Here is a 23638-nt window from a genome sequence, read left to right as displayed (position 1 = left end):
TTTTTATGCGCAGATGAGGGTAAAAGAAAAGAACAACAGATGTCCCGTCATTCGATTTGACAGGCACCTTATCTGGTATAACCCCCTCTGTAATAACGCACTTTTTTATGTCACCTCTCTCCCCTGTATGTAAGCAAGCAGGCTACATCCCAGTCTAGATGCTTCCCGATCGTGCCCGTCACACATCGCTGGCATACTCTTTCATCGGTCACTTTTCTTTTGTCTCTGTAAGCCGGGGGCCGGCAGACCGGGGGACAGACCCATCGTAAGATTTGGGCACGTCTTACTTTTGGAAAAGCGATTCGTCCTTGTAATCCCTAATTCCTCCATGACCATATGTGTGTGTGCCATCCCTAGATATGTTTTATGTATATGGTTCCAAGGAGCAGCTGCTCCGCTGTTGCATGTACTTCCCGTGCTGGAGCGGCTCAGCGGGGACCGGCCCATTCCGTCCTCGCCGTGGAATTTGGAATATCGGGGCTCTGAAATACCGTCCAATAGACTGCTGGGAATATCTGATTTCCATTGTTGATATAAAAACAAATTGTCAGTCGACGTTTGGTGGCAAAGTGTTTTGTCCGACGGTGACGCATCTCGAGCATCTCAGGCATTGCTCAAATTGTACATGCATCTGCACGCAATAAGACGCAAAAGTACCTACTCGAGAATATATCAACAGCAACGTCTGCGCGTCATACTAGGCGCACACTTGTTTATAACAGGCAGTTGCCACTTCACGTCGATCGCCCCTACTCTCATGGATGGAAGCTGATCAGACCCTTGGTTCAAGTATTGGATGCGTCACACAGGACCCCTGAGGATTGATCACCACGGTTGATCCAAGACATTAACCACCTACGTTTTCTTCTTGTTTTGAACAGAACAGAACATGCCCATATGCTAATACATAACAAATTAACCGTGTAATGATCATATATTCCTCATACATTGAATACCTGGAACAGAAAGACTGTGATTGGGCCTCAGTTAAAGTAGCTAAGACACCATGCAGTGGATCAAAAACACCACCGGCCTGTCACTATAAATCTGTATGCGATAGGCGGCGGTGTTTTCTACCCCTTGGACGTTTAACGGTCTCAACGGCGCCCATTACAAGAATAAAAGATATCATATAAAAAAGACGGGAGGGAGAGAAAGAGGTCACATATCGATCGCCGTTGAATTTATGACCACCATTGTGGAAGACAGATGAGGCGTGGAGGATCAAGAGGATAAAGAGGCAAAGGAAGCTGCTTTACTTCATCGTATCAAAACGTGCCTCTATACCAATGGCTTGTTGATGCTGACTTGAAGAGGGGCTCTCGTGCGCTGACCACCAAATGTTGTGTTTTATCCATCTCCAGGATGCTCTACTCATACTTAGAATAGAACGTCCGTATTCTGAAGATCAAGTACTGAATCTACGATGTGGACGTGAAACAAGGCACTTCACTCTGAGTATTCAAAATAAGCGTACCAATTCGAAATATACTTCTCGATAGCTTGAATATAGTTCATCTGATAGCTACTGCTCCAAAGTCAGTCAATTAGGAACAAAGTCAAAAAGTACTTGATCAAAAAACTTGATTTATATGCAACTATAACTATCCGTACATTACATAAAACCACATATCAAACAACCGAGCCCAGTGCGCCTGTAAAAAGACAATCTAACAGCTCATCGTTGCGAGAGCAAAACACATGCTGAGGCTCCGTCCTCACAATCGTCATAATGGTATACGCATCTCCTGCCCCCCGTAGATGCCAAGATTCGTTCCAGCTCTTCTCCCCCTTCATCCTTCAGCTCGGGGGCTTGTGTTTTTATACATGACATTACATTTCGTTCGTTTTGACTTTCTTTTCCTCTAAAACTCGAGGGTAACCTTCTGTCCCTTGACGCGGCCAATGACCTGGCTGGGGGCGTACTTGGGGATGACCTCGTCGTCGTGCAGCATGGCAAACTCCTCGGTGGCATCACGGCCCATGAAGTTCAAGATGGCGTTGACACCGCCGGGGTGCTCCTCAACCCAGTTGGTCAGGTCCAGGACAACACCCTTGACGACAACCCACAGGTCTTCGCGCGTGTTGTGCTTGGCAACCTCCTCCATGGTGTACTCAGTCTCGGGGACAGAGAAAGCCTTGGGCTTGGAAGCCTCCTTGGGAGCGGCAGCGGCAGGCTTGTCGGCAACCTGAGCGGGAGCAGAGCTGGCAGCACCGCCGTTAGCCCACTCGACGGTCAGCTTACCGGGAGCAGAGGGATCGAGGTGCAGGGAGATCTGGCCCAGACGCTGAGCAGCGCCAGCGGTGCCCTGGAGGGCATGCTGGAAGAGGTAGTTGCTGGCACTGTCACCGGCAACGCGGCCGTAGACGACACAGCCAAGCAGTGATGAACCACCAAGACGGTTGGCGCCGTGGACACCACCAGCCAGCTCACCACAGGCGAAGAGACCGTCAAAGGGCTTCTGCTCCTGGTTGAGGACCTGGGCCTTGTCGTTGATCTCGACACCACCCATGGTGAAGTGGAGGACGGGCTCCATGAGAGCGACGTGGAAGTCGTCGTTGATGTCAACGGGCAGGTTGTGGAAGAACTTCTTGCCCCAGGGGTCCTTCTGCTTGCCCTCGGCAATGGCGTTGTAGGTCTGGAAGGTCTTCTGGAGGTGCTCAGGAGTGCAGCCAATCTCCTTGGCAAGCTGCTGGCCGGTGATCTTCTTCATGAGGCCACGGCCAGAGTAGTGGCGAGTGTGGAAGTCCAGGACGTTGGAGGCCTTAGAGTTGAGGATGAGGCGGATGGGGAACTTGTTCTTGTCCTTCTCCTTCCACATCATGCCAGAGACGTAATCACGGTGGCCGAGCTCATCGCAGAATCGGTCACCATCGGCGTTGAGAAGGAGACCGCCCTCACCACGTAGAGCCTCAGCGGCCAAGAACTTCCACTTGTTGCCGGGGTCCTTAGGGTCGACCAGACCAGTAGGGTGGACCTGGACCTTGTCCATGTCAATGCCGTTACCGCCAATGGCCATGATCATCTTCTGGCCGTCACCAGTGGCGTGTGTACCGTTGGTAGTGGCAAGGCCAAAGATCTCGGGGCGGTGCTTCTTGAGCAGAGAGCCCTCGCCGAAATCAGCGGCGTAACCACCGGTAGCGAGGATGACGGGGCCATCCAAAGAAGCGGTCTCGCCGTTCAGCTCGTACGTGACACCAGTGACGTTGTTGCCGTCCTTGTTCAAGCTGGTGACGCGGGCCTTTTTGATGATCTCGACACGATGGGGCTCGGCCTCGGCAAGCTCCTCAATGCGCTGCATCAGAGCGTAAGTGATGGCCATGCCGGGGAATTTGGCATCGTGGCCTCGATGGGTTCGGGGCTGGGAGTGACCACTGCAAAACGTCGTTAGCCAGATTGTCCCGCTAGAGTGAGGATATGCCATGCAAACGAGAGGCAAGCCAACTTACCCAAGTCGGGAGACCAGCGTCAGGTCAAGGTTGAACACGTCCTGAAGCCACTCAACGGCAGCAGCGGACTTGTATGTGAGGACCTTGATGAGGTCGGGACGAGCCTGCTCACGAGCAGACTTGAGGGTATCATCGTAGAACTGCTTGACGGAGTCGCGGATGTTGTGGTCGACCTGGGTGCGGGTCAAGGCACCGTTGATGCCGGAGGTGGCCTTGGTCGAGTTACCACCGAAGAAACCTGAGCGCGAGAGTCAGCATTTCGGTGTAAATCCTCCCGAGCCTCTTACAATCGCTGAGCAGCGAGAATTGGGCCGGGAAATCGCATATTATACGCAACACTTACCCTGCTTGTCGAGAACTACTACGTTGCCACCGGCAAGGTAGATAGTGTGAGCGGCTGACAGACCAGAAACTGTAATGGCATCGAATCAGCAAACTGATGGTCCCAGCCGAATGCCGCCTATCCCCGCTGTCGCGTATGCGTCCATCTCGTCTGTAGGGATGAACAGAGCAAAAGCGGCAGAAAGATCAAGCGACAGGCAGAAGAACTCAAGGCTATTACTTACGGCCGCCACCAACGACAATTACTCTGGGAGCCATGGTTGTGATGTGAGGAGTCTGAAGCGGTAGAGGGGCAAGAAGGGGAGGACGACGCGACTGTAATCAGACGGAGAAATACAACGAGGGTATACTAGATGGACGGGGAGGGGGAAAAGGAAGAGAATGGAGAGAGGAGAAGAAAAGAAGGGGATAAGAATGAGATCGCGGCTCGACCTTTGGAGTTTTAAAGAGTAACGGAATGGGCATGAGCTCCACGCCGAGGGCGGTAGTGAGCCGAGGCAACCTTGGGTGGGTAGGTAGGGGAAAGCCACCGAGACGGCAGTACAGGTACAGCACGCTGGAGTACCCACTAAGCCCGCTGAAGCGTGAAGCCGGGGAGCGAGGTACGGGGAATGGCGTGGATCTTGATGGATGCAAATCTACACATACGGTCTCTGCAGCACGCAGAATGTAAATCTTCTGTACCAATGGATTCTTTCCTTCTTCTTCATTTTCCACCTCATACTTCTTGAGATTGACTATCCATCAATTCTTCCACCATTCAGCAGAATGATTTCCAGCAATGACCGTCTCCTTGCCGGTACTCCGTGGGCATTTTTAGCCACTTTTCTCCCACCCCACTAAACTACCCCAATCGCAGTTGTCAAATCAGCAATTAGGCTTTGTAAACTCCCGCTGGGGCAAACGTCAGTCCGTTCCCGGAACACCAGAAAACACCAGCCAACAGTGAACGCTGCTTCCACTAGCAGTATCTATAAAGCCGAAGATCCGGTTACCATTGGATCAAGGGGATAAGAGCAGAATAGGGCGATTTTGCAAGACGTATGAGTGTTTGCACCTTGGAGCGTGTTGGTTCTCTCATCTGGCAGCACACGCGACTACCGAGGCTAATTTTTCGTCTCCGAGCCCTGGATGGGGAGATTCTAGTTCACATTCGGCAGCACGAAATTATCATCTTCCAACAGGCCAACAGCCCTTTCAACCAGACAACTGGCTTTGCCAGAGAAACCCAACCTTTGATCATCCCAGTTAACATCGGCCACACTATCTGGCGCCAACTGGGTATCAGAGCACGCCCGCTAAAACGGCTTCTCTCCCACATGCCACATGCTTTTCACATGTCAAGTTCCGCCAGTCAGCCCAGCTGACCGTCGCCCATCACATCACCTACGTATTGCTACTACCATGTGCGCTCCCCCATACATATGCTCAGCAAGCCAAGCACGGCAAAACGACAGCCCAGCTTTCTTACCCCACACATTCAAGAGCAAAACCCCAAATCCGGGGGGGCCACAGGGGCGCAAGTCAGATGATGGTCTCCGTGCTCGGTGAGCCGGTTCCCAGCCACGTTATTGGCTCGCCCGGGCTCTGAGTCGCAGCAAATGATTTGATTTTTGCCCTTCTTGTCTCTTGTACTTTCATGTGAAAATCATGTTCTAGCCTAGACCCTGCGCAAGGATGTGCATGTAGCCCGCCAAATGGTGCACAGCACTCTTACCAGTGCCTGGCTTCAGTACCTAGTATCTTGGTATCGACGAGTTTCTTGCGCTTCTTGCGACGGAACTACTTACTTTCTTTTCTTTTCACTATTCTTCCAACTAAGGCTTGCCATCTTCTTTAGCCTTCGGATATTAATTTTCCACCTCTTGCGCTCCAGCTTTTTTTTCTTCTGCCCCAGCTTTCGTCCCATATAACCAATTCTGTTTTCGAGAAGGACTAGCCACGTGACGAAAATGCATTCCTTTTGAGCATCTGCCGCCGATAATTTCCCTATTCGTCAGAAAACCCCTAGTGACGTCGTTCACTCGCGATATCAATCTAACACCCAATCCATCCATCCAACCTATCGCAACAACAATTCCAGCCCAATCTACAGCCTGATCGCTGCCATCTCGTCGCACTAGAAGAGCATGAAGTTCTTCACCCTGCTCCATCTCAGCCTCTCACTCCTCACCGCAGCCACGGCTCCTCCATCAGACCAACAACCGCTCCGCCGGCCAGACGACCAGCAGCGTCTGCCGCCTCACCCACCCCCCGGCCACCTCCCCGTCATGATGGGCTCCTCAAACGACAACAACAACGACAGCCAAGTCCAGCCCGCCGTCCTGCTCTACGACATCCTCGGCACCCAGCGCTCCCTCACCACCTTCTTCTCCCTCACGCGCATGCACGAGTCCACCAGCGAGCCCCTCTCCGACGCAAACACAAACACCACCGTCCTCGCGCCGGGCAACGTCGTCATCGACGACCAGCCACGAAAGCCCTGGGAGAACCCTAGCGACTACGCTGCTTTGGGTGAGCAGGCGTATGATGGCTCCGGCGGCAAAGATCGCGCCGACGACAATTTGCGCAGGTTTGTCGAGGCGCATCTTGTCGTCGGGACGAGTCCCTGGGAGGCTGGCGTCAAGGCAAAGACTGCTGCGGGCACGGAGGTGTGGTGGGAGGCGAAGAAGGACAAGGACGGCAATGAGCAGAGGGTGATTATGCCGGATGAGGTGCAAGTCGACCGTGTCGCCAGCCGCGTTGCAAATGGGGAAGTTTGGATTTTGAACGGCGTCTTGAATTCCGCATAATGATATGATGATACTTTTTTTTTCCTTTTATGATACGTTTATATCCGACATCGTCTATTCTTGTTCTCAGCAGTGCGGTTCTAGATTGTGTTAATTTTGGCTATAATAAGCCGAGTCTTTACTTCGGCGATATGAATATAATTCACTTGCGCATTGATATGCGAAAGGCCATCCTGAATGATATAAACGACCACTTAGTCCTAGCTTAAACATGTAAAACTCTGGCAGGTAACCAGAATGAAAGCAATTGTCATGCATCACAAGCGGAAAGAAGACGAGCAATTTTACACATCGCAGAATGGAATATTATTCACCAAAAACTAAGCAGCCTTGTATCCCTCAGTTCTGTGTAGCCAAACTACATTTTCTTGCCAAAACGCCATCCTCCCATAGATAATTCCCTTCCTTCCACTTCTCCTCTTTCCAAAAAATACCCTTCCCCCGATCTGCTTGATTCAAAAAGATTTGCCTCCAATTGTGATTGAAAATTACGCTTTCCCACATCTCCACATTAGGCGACCTCCCATTTAGTATCCAAAATGCAATAGAAAGAGCTTGAAAACGGTATCAATAACACAAAATAATCCTCCTCCTTGCAACAACGACACCGGCATACATCTCCCGAATAATAATGCCAATACAAAACACAGAACCTCCATCTTAGCAATGGTTAAACGAAAGATGGATTTGTAGACAAAAAATTCTCCCATGAAAAAAATCTCCACGTAATAGATATACATAGAAAATAAAAAGGTATAAATGAAAATAAAAATCAAACAGAAAGACAAGTAAAGAATCTAAGTTGATACAGGACAAAGGGGTATCTGAAGGAATATGAAGAGAATCAAAATTACCCAACAAGTATCTCATACATCCTATCGGTCCACTTTCAAGCGTTTGGGGTCGCTAGCCATGTCATGGTTCTCATCAGGGCCAGTCGCTTCAAGCTCCGGACTCTTTCGTTTTGCCAATCCCGACGGCTGTGTCGAGGCGCCAAGGTTGCCATTACCTGCCTCAGCATTCCCGCCGCTGCCACCTTGCATGTGGGCATCGTCCCGTAGGAAACTCGGCCCTGAGCCTACCACAGGCGTGGCGAAGTTTAGAGGGCTGGGCAGCGTGTTGTTGTCACTTCCTCTAAAGTTCCATTCTGGGTAGAAGCTGCTGGGACTTGGCAGCAGCTCATTGTTTAGGAAGCGAGATGGGAGAGCAGAAACGGGTGTGTCGCCATTGATATTCTGTTGTGGGACTGGTCGAGCAAAAGGATTGGGCGGGCCTGTAGTAGCCCCGGCCGAGTGCAACGCGGTGGCAGATGGAGAAGGGGGCGGGAGGACCACGGTACCGTGCCGATGCTGTGCGTGTGAGACGGCATCTGCTGGATTTCGAGGGGAGTTCGAGTCGCCTGTTGCACTGCCGCCAGCTTCAGATGCTCCGTCCGGAATTTGGACGGTAAGCCGAGGTGGTTTGGGCCGTGCGCCTCCCACAGCTGTGTTGATCTTTAGGCTGCTGGTATTAGGAGTATCAGGGAGCGAGGATATCGATGTATTGCGTAAATTGGAACGTTGTTGCAGGTGCGGCGAAGACGACGATTCCCCGTTTCGTATGATGGCCCCATTGTCAGCCGACTGAGACCGGTTTGCGTTTGATTGAGACTGAGGTTCGGAAGCAAAAGACGCCAAATGCTGTGATAGGATTGACCGGTTTTCTTCGATGGGCGTGAAGATACTGTGCGACTTACGCTGGGATATCTTCTTGATCGCTATGTCCGTGTTGATGAGGGGCGCCTTAGGCCGCTCGATAGGCCGCTCGGGAGCTTCTGGCTTTGGCTCGACCGGTGGAGGAGGTTGCGGATCCAAGGGACGTCGTGATGGCTGCGGTGAAGTCATGTGAGGAGGGATGGAATGCGGAGGGACTAGTTGATGAGGCGGCTGAGGAGGAGAGGGCTCAGGGCGGGGGCCTGCTACCATGGGCTGGGGAGGCGGATGAGCGTTGAAGGTGGGGGGCGCAGACGGTCTCCGTTCTTCCATGTATGGCTGTTGCTGTTGCTGTGGTGGTTGAAAGGGATAAGGGCCAGGCTGGGGCGGCATCAAGTTAGAATGGTTACCAGCAGCAGGATTATAAATTGGAGGCGTAGGCATGTATGTGATTCCCGGATGAGGTCCGTGGGGGCCGACAGGCTGGGACATCATGCCGGGACCCATGCGCCGCATGTCTCCTCTGGAGCCGGGCCGTGACGGAACGGCAGGTTGCGGCGTGTGGCTTCGCTGGAGGTGGGCAGGATGGCCTTGGAAAGGCACGCCGTTGGGAATGGGAGGCGATACTGAGGCTGTCTGGTGGCGGATATGAGGAGGGAATGACGGAGGTTGGCCTTGGAAATGGGGAGGCATCATATGAGCTTCCATTCCGTCGGGGCGAGGGGGCGTTCCATCGCCGTCCTCATCGTCGTCGTCGTCGTTTCCGCCGCCGTTAAAGTCGGCAGGGCCCTTGTGCTCATTAGGGCCGCCGTGCTATAAGTGTCATTACATTAGTCAAACACGTCCTGCCAGAATTGGAGTGGAAATGGATAAAGCCATGCGGCCGATCAAGCGGCCCTTTAGTGGAACTTACATATTGATACTTGGTGATGAGATGCTGCATATCTGCTGAAGAATATTCATACAGCTTCTTGTTGTTGCCAAAGATGAAAACAGCGACATCGACGGAGCACAAGACGGAGAGCTCGTGGGCCTTCTTGAATAGGCCGCCCTTTCGCTTGAGAAAAGTCCTAGAAGATGTCGATATTAGCTCAAGTACATGTAGACGGGAATGGGCGCAAGGCAACGGCTTTGGTGATAACATACACAGAGCGATTGCGGTCATCTCTGATGGCCTTGATCTCAATTTTTCTTCGACCCATTTTGAACTACAGCTGGCAGGGCCAGAAGAATCGCGGTATGGAGGAGTGAGGTAGAACGGCGCGCGAGGCCGAAAGACTCGAGGCTCGGGATCGTCCAATACCCGACGGCCGTGGACGTGTTTGGCAGTGGCGGGTCTCGATTTTCGAACTCAAAGGTCCAGATCGCTCGGAAAAGGGGAATTTTCGAGGTCGAGATCGAAATTGGGCCCGTGAAGCGGGAGCGAAGATTGTGCAATGTCTAAAAAAGCACGCGCCGCAAAAGAAATGGTTTGTCCGGACCCACAAAGAGAGACAAGAGACAAAGAAGCACGAGGGAGGGAGTAAGACGGCTCGCCCCGGGGAAGATGACAAGAGACGACGGCCAATTCCAGCAGCAGGACTAGCAGTAGTTTATAAACCGACTGGCTTGTGCTAAGACTTGCTGTCATGCGCGGGCGCACCAGAGACAAGGATGGCGATGGACGAGTCGAGGCCGAGGACGACGTGAGGAAGCAGCGCCACCTATGTACAGTTCTCGGCAGCCACAATTATATACCAAGAGTGGCCTAACGGTCGCAGGCTGGCAGGGCGCGAAACAAAGAAGAATAGAACGATGTTGGCTCGCCAGACGGAGCAGAGCCGGGCGGGTTCGATGCCAGTGGCGGGCGGCTTCAGCAGCGGTGCCAGAGCCGATCCAGTCGCAGTCGCGGTTGCAAGGCGCGATACATGCAGCGGCAGCGGCAGCGCCTGTCGCTTGGGATCAGATGCTGGGTGGGCAGCGTCGGGGTGCGTTGCAGCGGTTGATCGTTGAAGCTGGGGGTTGGATTAAACGTGTTGGCATAGGCGGTTGCAGGACGATGGGGCTGAATCTGGCGTTGGAGGCTTCTAATAATAGCCAGATCGTGTTCAGTCTGAGGCAGTGGGAAAAAAAATAAAGAGGGAGGAAGGGGAAAAAAGGGCCCCGACTAGGACAAGTCCAGCAGGGAACGACCCAAAAGCTACAGGGTGGAGGCGGAGGGGCTCTCGCTTCCTGTTTTGGCCGCGGTGCGCTACCAGATGATTTGCCGTCAAGCCAGTGGGCTGGCAGCGCCCCTCTGCCGTATTTTACTGGCTGCAGCGGGAAGGCTTAGCAGCAGTGATCCGCCCAACGGATTCGATTCGGATTCGACACTGATGCTGGTGCGTTGACTGCAGACTGCGGCATCGCTAGCTACAGGCATCTGTCCTGGCATTGCTGCACGGCTGCAGTATGTTACAGCACTGCTGACAAGGATTCCCTGACTGAGAGATACGATACTCTACAAGCTGTAGCTGCTATACGGAAACTGGCATATAGACGCGTCCAGCAGGCTCTGACGCGACGCTCCGTTTCCAAATTGTACAAGGAGCGGGCGAACCACGTCATGGGCCTAGGACGGGCTGCACTGGGGCTCGTAGTAGCTCTCCAGTTATTGCACAATCTGCCTAGCCATTGTCCCCCAGTCTAGGATTCCAAACGTGAGGTCAATTCCATTTCTCTGCAAGTGTTTGCCAAAGACAGTTCTTTGATAACCACACTGTACAATGGAATCTCACTGACCGAGGACCAAGCACCGCCAAATTACTCAATCATGCGTGGTGTTACCATGCAAGATTAACACATACTGCAGGTAACAGGCTTCTTCCCACAGACTCCATCGCCGTAAGATTAATTCGAATCAAAAATGGCCCCATGTATCCACAGCAGCCTGGCCTGTCTGTTTGCCAGACCCCGGACAAGCACGCACCTGTAGTTTGTGATAGCCGGAGCGTTTCGCGGCAACGGTGATAGCGATCTGCCAGGCTTGTGTATCCAGCCTTCTTTAGCCGCCACCCGACGAGAAACGAGTTGCAGGGGGAAAAGCATCTCTTCTGCCGTTCTGACGGTGTTGCTGCCAACGTTGAGCGGAACGGACTGACATTTATGATCCAGCGCAGTGTTTCTTCGTCCCTGGGAGATGGTCTAAGCTTACGAAGTACTCCAGCGGTATCTGATTCTCTCCCTCGCTGTTCGTGCACACAACGGCAACTATATCCGAGCCTACAGTAATCCGGCCTGGGCTTGTTGCCGCTCACCACCAGCAGATGATGCTCCTCGCTGCCCATGCCACTCGTCCTCTCTCTAGGCGAGGCTTCAAGGCAGAGAGCCCAGCACGCTGGATGCTGCCAACTTCGAAAATGCGGAGACCACCTCCAGCGCATTGGAACACCAGACGAAATGGAAATGGCCCACGCACAAAACGCCCGTCGCGGCCACGTCGTGTCTACATCCGGCACACTTTCTTCGCCCGCGCTCGTCAAACGGGTTGCGAGGTGCGTTCGTGGAGGGCTCACGCGCTTAGGCAGCGACTCAGATGCTCAGGTGCTGCTCTAGAAGTTCCCCTAGAACGTCACATGCTGGAAGTAGACAGTCGCGTCAAAAACTAGGCCTAGGTACTATCTTCGCTCTCACCCCGAGGATCCACAACTTGTGGCCGAGTGGACGAGCTTCGAAAGAGAGAAGAGAAAAGAAAGAAAAGAGGAGAAAAGAGGAGTAAAGAAAGGAGCAAGTCCGGATTCGATCCGAATACACTGTAGGCCGAATATTTCGGCACGTAGAGCGCGGCCAGGCCCTATCACCAGTCGCAGATAAGCGCCCTGCCGCCGTCCCTTTTCTGCATCATCACGTCCTGGAACCAACAGCGCTGCAAGTATAATTCTGAAATAGAACAACTCCTTGTATCAGATCAAAGAACCTTTTTTTTTGAAACAAAGCCCCCACGCCGACCCTCAGATAAAAGAGACAAAAACAAAAATAGTAAACGCAGAGAAGAACAATCCAAGTGTTCAAGGTATCACTGCAGATGGCATGCCCCAGTCCCTGGAAAAAACAAAACAATAACCATGGAAGTCGTTGAGATCCAGGGGCCCACCCAGCTCAGCCTCTTTTTCTCAGCTCATTCTTGCGGATACTATTCGGCTTTGTTCCACTCTATCTTTACCTCTTTACAGACCTCCATGACTTACTGTTGTTTTAATCAATATTTTTCAATTCATTTGTACATACATGCCTGCCCTCCACATCGCCCAAACCGACAAAAAGAACAAACAGCAAAAGAACCCAAACAATCGGGCTTCTTTCTTACAGTACACCTCTGTCTTGACTCCGCCTTAAAGCCACCCACCCGCTCTTCCCGCTCAGCCTCCTCCGCCCGCCGCAGCCCCCCGTAGAAAAAGCCTACCGATTGGCCGCCTGCCCGGTTTCTGTCTTATTTTGGGTCCTCATGCAAGGGTATTACTGTATCTCTTGTAGTGCAGTTCTAAAAATACTCTCGGAGCTTCGCGCATATTGGTACAACTAGCTAACATAGTCAGACCCTTTTTTTCCCCCAAAGCGCAACACCATCGTCATCATCATCACTTGTCATCATCGTCTGCGTGTTAGCATATCTTCGATCGCATAGTACTACTGCGGTTGATCCCTTGAGATCGGCTGTTTTGCCATGAATCATACCATGACTTGCAGCCATTATTAGCCAAATCGCCCTCTTGGCATCCAAAAGCTCCTAGGCCACGAGGCTACTCGAACAATACGTGAACCCGTTGCCTCATGATCCGCCGTGACCTGATTCCTCACTTCGTTAGACTCATGCAAGCCATTTTCTTACTTGCAGCATACTACGCATCTGGAATTCTTCAACGTAAGGCTGTTTGCTTATCAAATCACTCGAGAGGGCTTGGGCTGGAACAGCAAGTCTCCAAGTGACGCACTATCGCCGATGAATAGACTTTGCTTTGCTTTGTTTTGCTTTGCTTTGTACATTCTATACGTGTACCTAAACGAATCTTCTTGCCGTGCGTACGTTTCAAAATCAATTCATTGTTCCCTCCCTTGAACGCCAATCAAGCCCATGGGGCTGACATGCTTGAAAACCCAAAACTCCTGTGTTGCCTGCCCCTTTACGTGAGAATCGAAAGCTCATCAATCCCAAATTTCATCATTACCTGGCTCATTCACGGCGTGTCTTGCCGGCGACAGGATCAGAAACAGCACGAAGCCCTGCCCAGTCTTCTCACTTTAGAAAGCTTTCGTAAATTCAATCGACTTCCTACCTCCTTCGCTTTTGTATCACTCAGCCAAATCACCTTCCTGTACCTTTCTGTGTTACGGTACGCAGCTTGTTTCGGCACGTAGGTGTATAGGAGCAAGCACAGCCGACTTGCTGCCACTACAATGTGATCGGTATCATCTTTAAATCGGCGATCCCGCACCTCCTGCAGGGGCATTGTAATTACCAAAACCACCGTGTTCGGATGCGCCGTTGTCTGCTTTCATCGTACCGTTAAGCAGAGGACATAGTCTTAGTAGCGCCAAGTTAGCAAAATAGAAACTTCTTGGAGGGGGAAAAAAAAACTTTAAAAGGAACTGAAATAGCAAAGGCAAACGCTGGGTAGAGGAAAGCAGGAGACAACGAAAGCACCACCGGCCAGGTGGTTGTTTTTAGTGAGACCTGTCAGCTGCAGCTCTCCACCACGGCTGGTTAGAGAAGAGTTGGACTCCTTCACCCTGTCTTTGTCTTTCTTCCCTTTCTTGACGGGCTCTTTCTTGCAGCTCTCGCTTGAGTGCCTGCAGCTGCTCTCTGTCCTTGCGAATCGCTTGTTCTCTGTCTAGCTCTTCTTGCGTTTTGCGCTCCTCTTCTTCTTTGCGTGCCTTCTGCCTCTGTCTATTACCGGCTTTCCGCTTTGTCAGACGCGCTCGCTCTTCTCTTCGAGCTTGCGTGTCAGATTGCTTGAGCTTACGAGCAAGGATGCTTTTCCTCTTTCTGTTTTTCTTGCAGGCACTACTGGCGCCGTTTTGCAGCTCTCGGGCACATTGCCACCAATCAAAAGGCAAACGAGGGGGTGGAGACGTAGGAGGTGAACAAGTAGGAATTACCGTACTTTTTGTTTGTCTTAATGTGTCCAACCTGTCCACAATTGGCACACTTGCGGGTAGTCCCTGTAGGGATCTTATCCGCTCCAGGAGACCCTGCATCGCCGGTGCTAGCTTTCTGGTGCAGTTCCTTTTGCTGTTCTCGGGCCTGTCGCCGGGCTTTGTTCTTCTCCAACCGCTCGAGTTCCCTTTTGATCCTACGCAGCAGTGTCAGTAATTTTGCATCTCGTACTCGTACAAGAAGAGGCATGAAGCTTACCTAAGGCCTGCAAGACGGTCATGGTCGGCATTGCCCGTAGGCCTGGCGCTGTAGATACTGTAGAAAGATATACGTAAGCCGGCGCTCTAAACTCCAACCCAACAACATCAACCACGGAATCAGGCGAGCCCACTCCATACGAAGGAGGCTGTTTCCTGAGATATGTTTTTGCGAGTCTTGCCCACCGATGAAGTGCTCGGACGGAAATGGGCAATTTCAACCAAGATTTCGGTGGTCTTTTTGTTGTTAGAGATTGGAAGCGGACAATGTGTTTCACATACTCTCGCATTTCCAAGTCAGCCTCGGTTCGCCGCTTGATATACTGTGAGATGACAACTGGGTCGTGCACAATCTCTGTTCTCATTTGCGTCGTGCCGTCTGGGAGTTCTACTTCTCTCGTGATTCGAATCGTTCGTTTCGGATGGCGGCTGGATGAGGTCAAACCGCTGATCTGACTGGTTCCTTCGTCGAATATCGCCGGCGTGGCTACTGATTGGACGTTAAATCGATCGTCTTCGTCTTCTGTCGTCGCAATATCGTTGACGTCGTGTTCCTGGGGGTCTGAAAGGGTTGCTTTCTGCTTGTCCCAGATCTCTCGAATGCCTTCTTCGTACATTGCCTGTTGTTTCTTGACGTTGTAAGCATGCCCGCCATTTGCACGTTTCTCGCGTTCCATTGCGTCTGCCGAGGTGGCTAGTGGTCCCTGAACGGCTTCTATGTAACCACCCTTCATGGATGTTCGGATGAAGCTGAAACCAAGCCCATGGCCAGTAGGGTCTCCTTCGCCGTGCAATTGAAGCATAGCTTTCTGGGCACATGCGTCAATGAACGCTTTGGTCGTCTTCCACGGAGCCATTTTATCGGCGAGTGTCTCTTCTTGTTTTTCCGCAACCTTTTTGGCTCCTTTGACGATTTTGCTTCCTTCACCGTCATCATCCTCATCCTCATCGACTTCGACGCCTTGCGCGTCATCATCAATGGTAGCATTGCGAGGATCATAGCCGGCATCCTCAAGCTCCTTGATGCCGAGCTGCATAGCATCAAGAAGGCAGACTTCTTCAGGTTTGATCATTGCACGAATCGCGTTCTCGTCTGGGAGTATCTCTCCAGGCTTGAGGCGCCACATTCCTTTCTCTTTGCTGTCTCTGTCATATTGAAGGAATTCCTTCAGCTTCTGTCGATTTTGAGTGTCTGTAGACTCCGCAATATGCTTAGTAATGTCGGATAGCTGACAGTTGTCCGATCGACTGTGTCTGATCATTCTGAAAGCCAGCATCTTCATTCGGCTTTTTGATGCATTTGTTACCCGTCTGCTGTGGGGTCCAGGGACATCGACTGATGGAAATGTCTGGCCGACGACATGCATGTGATCAATTTTATGTATGTACCATTTGGCGCCACCAATGCCAGTAGTACTGCGAACAATGAGAAAATCCGTATTACGAGGAGTATGTTTAAAGACTGGCGCTCTATACATCTCATTGTGCAGTGTTGGTACCACCTCACCCGGATCGACAGTTCCAAAAAGTGAGAATGGCGACCGATCTTCAGGAAGAAGCGTGCGATATTCGCCCAACTCCAGCTTCGCGAGCTGATCCTCCTCATTGCTGTTTTCCTTTCTCCTGTAGTAATTGATGAGCCGGCTACCCATGGCGAAGCCATTCAGCACTCTGGGTCTTGGCTCGCAATATTCGAATAGCACGGCCGCAGAATTGTCGCAGAGACTCAGATCCCTCGATTTGAGGAAAATCTCATGCGCTTTGCCCTTCATCTGCTTTCGCTTAAAATGTAGAGGCTTCTCGAACCTGACAGTATGCCCCACGCTTTTCTTGTAACGAAAGCGGGGACGATGATACTCATCTGTCGTCCCACCCAGTTTGACCTTGTAGTAAGGCCATGAAAGCTTCAGAGCGGGCATACCATGCTCAACAGAAATGTTTCCAAGCGTGGCCCGAACTTTGCTTTGGTGGTTTTCTTTCAAAAGTTCATACGCCTCATCATTGGAGAGATTGAAACGCTGAGAAACATCTCGGCCCATATTGCCGTTTGCCATGCGCTTCATCTTGGCCTCTTGCCGCGGTCTTTTATTAGGGTTATATGACTCAGTCTCCAACAGAAGATATGGATCAGTGGTATCCAAATGGACGCGCTTTGCGCCCCGTCGAGTGGCATCTTCAAAGTTATCGAATGAAGGCGCAGTGTAGCGGGGAATCTCTGGTAAACCGAGCTTGATTGCTTTGCGCTTCTTCTGATGGGGCTGAGGATCGTCCGCAATATCCATTAAAAATTCAGCGTCCCATTCATCATCTTGCTCGACTTCCTCAATGTGGCGTTTTTGTGATAACGTTGCCTGCTCTGCAGCCAGCTGTTGGGCCGCAAAGTTCTTCTCGACGCTGTCAATATGGACGTTCCAATCTTCACATGCTAATTCAATGTCACGCAGCGTGAAGCCCATGACAGTTTCAGCGTCGGAGTCAGGGTCGATGTCAAATTGCGCAGCATCCTCCTCGCGGCTATCGCTCACAAAATTGCAGTGGACAAGACCATTGACCGCCGCTTCATGCGATTTTGCCTTTGTAGCTGAACTTGCCGGCCCAGGGATGCGAAATAGCTTTTCATCATCAGGAGCCAAGTCGAGGCTCAGCTTGCTCGTGACAAGATACTTTGGTTTCTTTAACGGCTTCTTCTCCTTCCATGTCGCTTTCTTCGCCGGCAAAAGCTCACTCCAGGTAAGGATATGGCCCTTTTTGTACGCTGGCCATGTTGCCTTGAGAAGGTCCCCAATCGATTCGGCAGGAGCAGGAATGTCGGGATCCTGGTTAGCCGCGCCATTGACATGGGGATCGGGGTCGAAGTTGATAGCTCCGAAACTGATGCCTGAGCTGATGGCCTGCGAATCATCGGCTGCCTCGGCGTCATGGACGTGGGGACCGGGTGAAGCTGGGCCATCAATAGGGTCGATGGGAGAAGAGGGTCCTTCTCCAAAGAGATCATCCGCATCGTTGCTTGTGTTTCCATCGTCCGTCAACCCAGGTACCTCGAGCGAGGTGCCTGCGCTGGGTTCTTCTTCATCGGGAAGGTCGTCGTCGCTGATATCCTCAAAATCTTCTGCGTCGTCTGCTTTATTGGTTTGATCGAAGGGCGTATCGTCTATCTTCAGTCCACCGCTGGCGCCATTTTGGCCTTGATCTAGGAGCCGCGCAATCTCGCGTTCGTCGGCGGCATCTTGGGCTTTCCAGTCATTCTCGTCAAAGGACGAAAATTCGATATCGTCAGGCATGATCGCGACGCGCCACCTCCCCTCAAAGCGTCCTCCGAGAGGTTTATGGGATTTGAAGGGCCTAAATCATGCCTTTCGTGGGTTGAGATGTCGGTCGTACAGCTTCTGCGGTTGAGAGATCTAGTAGGGCTGGGTGCGGATAAAATAGCTTCCTAGAAGCTGAAAGTGAGCATCGGCTGAGCTGGCTTGAACGTTGTTTGGAGATGGCTCTCCGGCAGAAGATGCGAAATCGCTTAGTCATCTAATGTGGGTCCGTGCGCACGTGTTTCAGCCTAAAAGCAGTGCCGCTTTGCAAACGGATGAGAGACAGCAATAGGTACTGGTGAGACTGGCAATGAGTTAGTACTAGTGCTGCAATAAGAAGTTTGGAGTTTACAGTAAGTATGATGCCTTTCTCTACTATGCATTCTATAATTCTTTATGTGCTGTTTCTTCACATGATTACTGTTCTTGGTTTTTAATTCTGAACTAGGTAATAGAGAGCAGGAGTGGATTCGTGCTAATCTGGATCTTACTTGGCTCCCTTAGACACCAAATATTAGTTTTGTTATACTTCTGACCAGAGAGAGAATAATAAATTCAGAAATGGTTTATCTTGCGGCCAGATTTCTGATAAAGCTAGTAGGTATTGAGCTGCGTTGATGAGCCCACATGTCCATAAACTCTACGATTGAAAGGCAAACGAGAAAGACTCCAGCCCAGATGATCCACTTATGCTCAGGTGTTTCGCTGAACAAAGTATAAACAAGTGACCGTACCAAGTAGAAACTAACCGATTGGGAACTCTCAAAGCTCTCGCTACTAGACAGCTTTGAACAAAGTTTTCACATTGGAATCAGTACTTTATCTGTGTATCCAGCCGGAAAAATCCAGAAATTACGCCACGCGGAAAACCTTTTGTTCCCATCCTTGTTGTACTTACACAGCCATAGGTTGATCGTTTCCATGATGCGAAGGCTGGCTGATGCGACGGTTTTGCCGTCATATCTTTGCCACTCCATCGTAAATTGAATTTGGTTAGTAAACCCTGCACAGTCAATACAAAGAAGGGAATACTAGAACGTGTAAAGTCCTTAGCATCTTTATTAGCTAGCGACCATGAACATAAAGCAAGAGGGGGAAGGCGGAGGCATCTCTGACATGTTTCGGCCTCTAAGGATATGTTCCTTGTTTTTACATGCTGCGCAATGGTGTTGCAGTCTTGGAGTTAGGACCAATTTTTTTCAGGTTCAGCGCTGCGCAGGTGCCAAAACTGTCCGATATTGTTCTAGAAATCGAGTCGCCAAATAGGGTGTTATAAGGTGTGAAGCTAATGCACGCGCGCGTGGGTGGACCTTACAGATCTGCAAATACAGATAAAGCCTTTCTCTCGTTCAGGAATATTCCATCGGACTTACTAGGCTCTCTTCGTTGTTCTAAGATGCGGTAAAGGCATCTACACCGCCTTCGATTTGTATAAGTGCTTACTATTCTTGACGTGGTTGGAGTTGATGATCAAGCAGGAAACAGAAAAACAGTAACCGCAAATTGAATACGTGCGTATAAAATAATAACATCAGCACCTTTAACGCTAATACTTAACATTGGCTGTTGTATGTGCATGGTCTTGCTCCGAGTGCTCGAAATCCTCGCATTCCCTGTTTTTCTGTCCCCGGCTTGGTAGTATTTCAAATTGTTTCCTACCTAGCGCATGCAGTAAGACTAAGAAGAGCGAGCGTATTCCACAGGTACGCTCAGCTGCTGTATCGCCACGACATGGTATAAGCTTCAAAGCTTGAGCGCTGCGCACCTCTGCCAAGGACCGCTAAGCACCGATGTTATATGGTACATTGATCTATTGATGGCGTTGAACATGAAGATAACAGAGCCTGCAAGGCTGCCGGCAAGGCTGCCAGCGAGGCGGCCAAAGCTCAAGCCCTGACGCAAGGCACAGAGCGGCATGTAACCTGCCGTTCGGAGTAGAAATTGGCGCGCCCAAGCTCAGCCAAGCAGAACTAAAGTTGCGACTCATTCACTGCATGTGCCTTTTCTAGCAGCTGCGTGGCGCTCCCTAAAGCCCGGTGGCTGGGTCTCGACGTAATGGTGCTTGCACTGACCGTTTTGGCGCGTGCCGGCCGTTTGTGAACTCCGGCTGCCCCAAACCTGCCCCGAACCTGGTCTGGGCTTTCCTTTGTGATGCCAAGCCGCTTAAATCAAATTCGGCCATCAGTAGTGTCCCTCCCTTCTATATAGCCTGGGTCTTGGCCAAAAGCTCCGGTGCTGTTTCGTCTTTTGTTAGTTTTCTTGACCTTGCATCTACCCATACTGGTCGCGTCGCTTTATATCTCTGTCAGCATCGCTATCGCTTTGCACCATGAGATTCAATCTCACCCTCTTGCTAGCTACTCTCTTGGCTACTGTCATCGCCAGCACTATCGGTGGCCCTCGACATGTGGTCAGAGTAGAGGGCACCTCTCAATCTGATGAGCACGATCTGTTCAAGCGCAAGGGCGGTGGCGGCGGTGGTGGAAGAGGAGGAGGAGGAAGCAGTGGTGGAAAAGGCGGAAGCAGTGGCGGAAGCGGTAGCAGTGGAAGCGGTGGCAGTGGCAGCAGTGGTAAAGGTGGCTCTGGAAGCTCTGGAAGCTCTGGCAGTTCGTATGTTTCCCCCTAGGATGGACACTCTGAACGTCCCGGACGCCCTGGATCATCTGGGCACTCTGGGTCTTCTAAGTACTCCAACTTCTTCCTGCCGCCCCATATGCACAAGCGACCTAACCATCACCACAGTGGAAATCGATCTCCCAGCTCCAACGTCGGTGGCTCAACTCGTGGAGGAAGCGGACCCAAACCACAATACGGCGGCGGCCAGTTCTACGGCGGTGGCGCGAGAACTCCTTACACCGCCGGTTCTCGAAGCCCCGTAGGAGGCATCCTCCCCTTTGCGCTCCTGGGAGGCGCGGCTGCTCTCGCCTTCTGGCCTGGAGTCTGGCTGTACGGTGCCTACCTGTACCCATACCACCAGCCATACCACTTCCACAATGAATCCAGCAACCGGAATGAGACCCTGAACGTCCTTTGTGGATGTGGCACATACGATGTTTGTAGCTGCGACGACAACAACAGCACCGATTATTTCGTTAGCCTTGTCGGAAACGGAAGCTACGATGCCCTCAACAAGAGCGTCGTCAATGTTGCAAAGGTCAATGGCACCAACAGCCTTCTTATCAACGGTTCTCTACCGAACGGCACGACAGCCGACGACCCCAATGCTTCAAGCGCAACCAGCATCAGAACTATGGCTCAAATGATTGGCCTCTGGCCTGCTGTCGCTGCTGTGCTTGTAACTGTCTTCTTGGCTTAAGACTACGTCGCCGTCACCGATCAGAACTCCTACTTTACTTTGCTTACGTTAATGTTTCTTTCACGATTATCGAACTTTTCTTTCTCAACATTCATGTCGAACAGTCTTTACGAATACCGAGCACCACGCTTGATGGGCTCCAAAATTAATTTGACGATATGGGCTTGGCGCTTCTTTGGGCTTTCATTTCACGGTAGATGCTTATTTGAGATTGCAGTTTGTGTTGGGCAGTGCTTTTGCGCTTCGGCCATTGCTGGGGATTTGGGGCGTTGGGCTGAGGATTTGGAATCCATAGCAGCCAAAAGTTTAGGGGCGGTTTTAGGGCGGCTTTAGAGTAAATACCCAACATTGAATGTAATGACTATAAAGTTCATTAAAAGGTGGCAGTGCTCTTTACTCTATTTCATGCAGGTGATGAAATCCCTCCGTCAAATCCGTGGCGGCTGGCCACTGAGGGAGGCGATGCTTGCCAGGTGGTGCTCAATAATCATCATGATGCTCGGATATGGACGGATGAATGGGTGGCGATCGTTATCGTCATGCATTTACACGACACCAAGTTTCTTCCCTGTTGGCGGATTGTTACGTAGTCTTGCCAATAAGCTTAATGTAAGCTGAGCTGGATGCATGCGGAGTGCATGTCACATTGCTGCCATTGGAGCATTTATTGGAGGATTTAGGTAGCATGCGGCGGGCTCGTCGTTTAGGCTATTCAAGGCGTATCTCAAGGCTCTGTCGTCACCTCCAATCTACTTCCGAAGCTAAGATGCTTTGCTGCTAAAGATCATAGATATGTGGCACTCTGTAAAGGGTGTCTTTAAATTAGCATTTTATTTCTTTCACCGCTATAGCTACGAAGATGCGAAAAAGCGGAAGAATAGACAGAAAGATTAAGAATGGAAGGCATTTTGAACCTCTGTAAGGCGACAAGCAATTTAGTAGCAGAGACGCTTAAGTAAAGCATCGGCCTGGCGCGTGACTTTGCGCGCTGGGGCTTGCGTGCTGATTGATCATGCTTTTGACTTTAATCACCTCACATGGGCGCATATGATAAAGTGCTTGGGTTTTCAAAGAAATACTACCCGTATGTTTTTCTTTCTTGAAAAAGAAACAACAACAAACCTTTCAATAATTTGCTTGTACAATGCCCGGTGATGTAGACAAGTCGCTGTTAGAGCGTCTACAAGCGCTGCGGGGTTCAAGCTCCGGCGCATCAAGTCAAGCAGCCCCGATAACGTACGAGAAATATTCCAGCCGCTAGGCATCCTCTCGGCGAACGAAAGCAGAAATGAATGCTAAAAGTTTTGCAGGTTCAGTGTAGATGTGATTGAGAGGTCCAAACCAGCAACCAGGGAAGATACACTCGCCGCTCGGTTAAAGTCCCTCCGAGCCCAGGATGGCGGCTCAACCTCATCACCAGGACGGAAGTCTCTCGAAACGGAGAAGACCGCTACCAGTGTGATACCCCCGTCATCGTCATCAGAATCAAGGCCCACCAAGGCTGGAAATATGGTACTCAAAGAGAAGCAGAAGCCAGCCGAACTGGAAGATGGCGATGATGCGGACTTTATGTTCTCGACAGATGATCAAACGTTAGAGGAGCTGCTTGGCGATGTTAGTGTTGATGAGAATCTGGTGACGGAGCCCAGCGATGAGCAAGTTAGAGCGCTATTGGAAGAACTATCGCTGTCTGTACCGAAAGATAACGCAGATGAAGGAGGGCAGGAGAAAGAGACTGCTGAGGATTCAGACGACTCCGATGGCGAGCATATGCAGACGAAAGCAAACGACGTCATCGCCAGGCTCAAAGATGAAATAGAGCTCGAGGCCACCCTAAGAAATACAGCCGATGACGATGAAGCCGAGTCTACAGATCAAAACCAGGAAGAAAACCAGAATGACGATGGAGACACTGGGCCTGCCGGTATAGACTTTGTCATTCCTTCACTCCCCTCCAATCTCGACAATCTTTCAGCTTCATCTCCCGGACGAGCTGGCGCTACAGCCGATATGGACGACATAGCGGCTCGCATGGCCGCTCTCCGAGCTCCCACCACCGACGACTCCTTTTCTCTTCCTTCTGTACCTAGTTCCAAGCCTTCTGCAGGTGACAAACCTGTCAAACGACTTACTAGCAAGACAGATTACACGGATGACGATATCGATAGCTGGTGCACCGTCTGTCTTAATGACGCCACGCTACGCTGTTTGGGCTGTGATGATGATCCTTACTGCACGCGCTGTTGGAGGGAGATGCATATCGGGCCAGCAGCTGCGTTTGACGACAGAAGCCATAAAGCCGTACAGTTCACAAGAGCAAGGAAAAAGGACCAACGAAGAGTAGCGCTAGGAGCTTGAAATTTCTTTAAAGTA

General features: G+C 51.1%; 6 protein-coding genes across 6 annotated transcripts; 3 read left to right on the top strand and 3 right to left on the bottom strand.

Moving 5' to 3' along the window:
• Window positions 1-1865: 1865 nt before the first annotated feature.
• On the bottom strand, window positions 1866-4050 carry TGAM01_v202880 (fumarate reductase Osm1; the record flags this gene model as incomplete). Its single annotated transcript, XM_018802336.1, has 4 exons — window positions 1866-3375; window positions 3451-3688; window positions 3794-3862; window positions 4017-4050. The coding sequence occupies 4 exons, from the start codon at window positions 4048-4050 to the stop codon at window positions 1866-1868; spliced, it is 1851 nt and encodes a 616-aa protein (XP_018664692.1).
• A 1871-nt stretch (window positions 4051-5921) lies between these two features.
• TGAM01_v202879 (hypothetical protein) lies at window positions 5922-6584 on the top strand (the record flags this gene model as incomplete). The annotated part of the gene is made up of 1 exon (XM_018802335.1): window positions 5922-6584. The coding sequence occupies one exon, from the start codon at window positions 5922-5924 to the stop codon at window positions 6582-6584; it is 663 nt and encodes a 220-aa protein (XP_018664691.1).
• An 875-nt stretch (window positions 6585-7459) lies between these two features.
• On the bottom strand, window positions 7460-9477 carry TGAM01_v202878 (MADS-box transcription factor, other eukaryote; the record flags this gene model as incomplete). The annotated part of the gene is made up of 3 exons (XM_018802334.1): window positions 7460-9088; window positions 9189-9345; window positions 9422-9477. 3 exons carry the CDS (start codon window positions 9475-9477, stop codon window positions 7460-7462), a joined length of 1842 nt encoding a protein of 613 aa, XP_018664690.1.
• A 4859-nt stretch (window positions 9478-14336) lies between these two features.
• TGAM01_v202877 (transcription initiation factor TFIID subunit 1) lies at window positions 14337-17925 on the bottom strand (the record flags this gene model as incomplete). The annotated part of the gene is made up of 3 exons (XM_024549082.1): window positions 14337-14583; window positions 14646-14702; window positions 14927-17925. 3 exons carry the CDS (start codon window positions 17923-17925, stop codon window positions 14337-14339), a joined length of 3303 nt encoding a protein of 1100 aa, XP_024406197.1.
• A 2353-nt stretch (window positions 17926-20278) lies between these two features.
• On the top strand, window positions 20279-21265 carry TGAM01_v202876 (hypothetical protein; the record flags this gene model as incomplete). Its single annotated transcript, XM_018802332.1, has 2 exons — window positions 20279-20559; window positions 20692-21265. The coding sequence occupies 2 exons, from the start codon at window positions 20279-20281 to the stop codon at window positions 21263-21265; spliced, it is 855 nt and encodes a 284-aa protein (XP_018664688.1).
• Window positions 21266-22409: 1144 nt separating this feature from the next.
• TGAM01_v202874 (hypothetical protein) lies at window positions 22410-23623 on the top strand (the record flags this gene model as incomplete). The annotated part of the gene is made up of 2 exons (XM_018802331.1): window positions 22410-22501; window positions 22576-23623. The coding sequence occupies 2 exons, from the start codon at window positions 22410-22412 to the stop codon at window positions 23621-23623; spliced, it is 1140 nt and encodes a 379-aa protein (XP_018664687.1).
• Between the last annotated feature and the right edge of the window lie 15 nt (window positions 23624-23638).

The sequence above is a fragment of the Trichoderma gamsii genome (assembly GCF_001481775.2).
Source record: "Trichoderma gamsii strain T6085 chromosome Unknown Scaffold_7.2, whole genome shotgun sequence".
NCBI lineage: Eukaryota > Fungi > Ascomycota > Sordariomycetes > Hypocreales > Hypocreaceae > Trichoderma > Trichoderma gamsii.
Note: the sequence above shows the minus strand (reverse complement) of the source record. Positions and strands in the feature narration are given on the sequence as shown.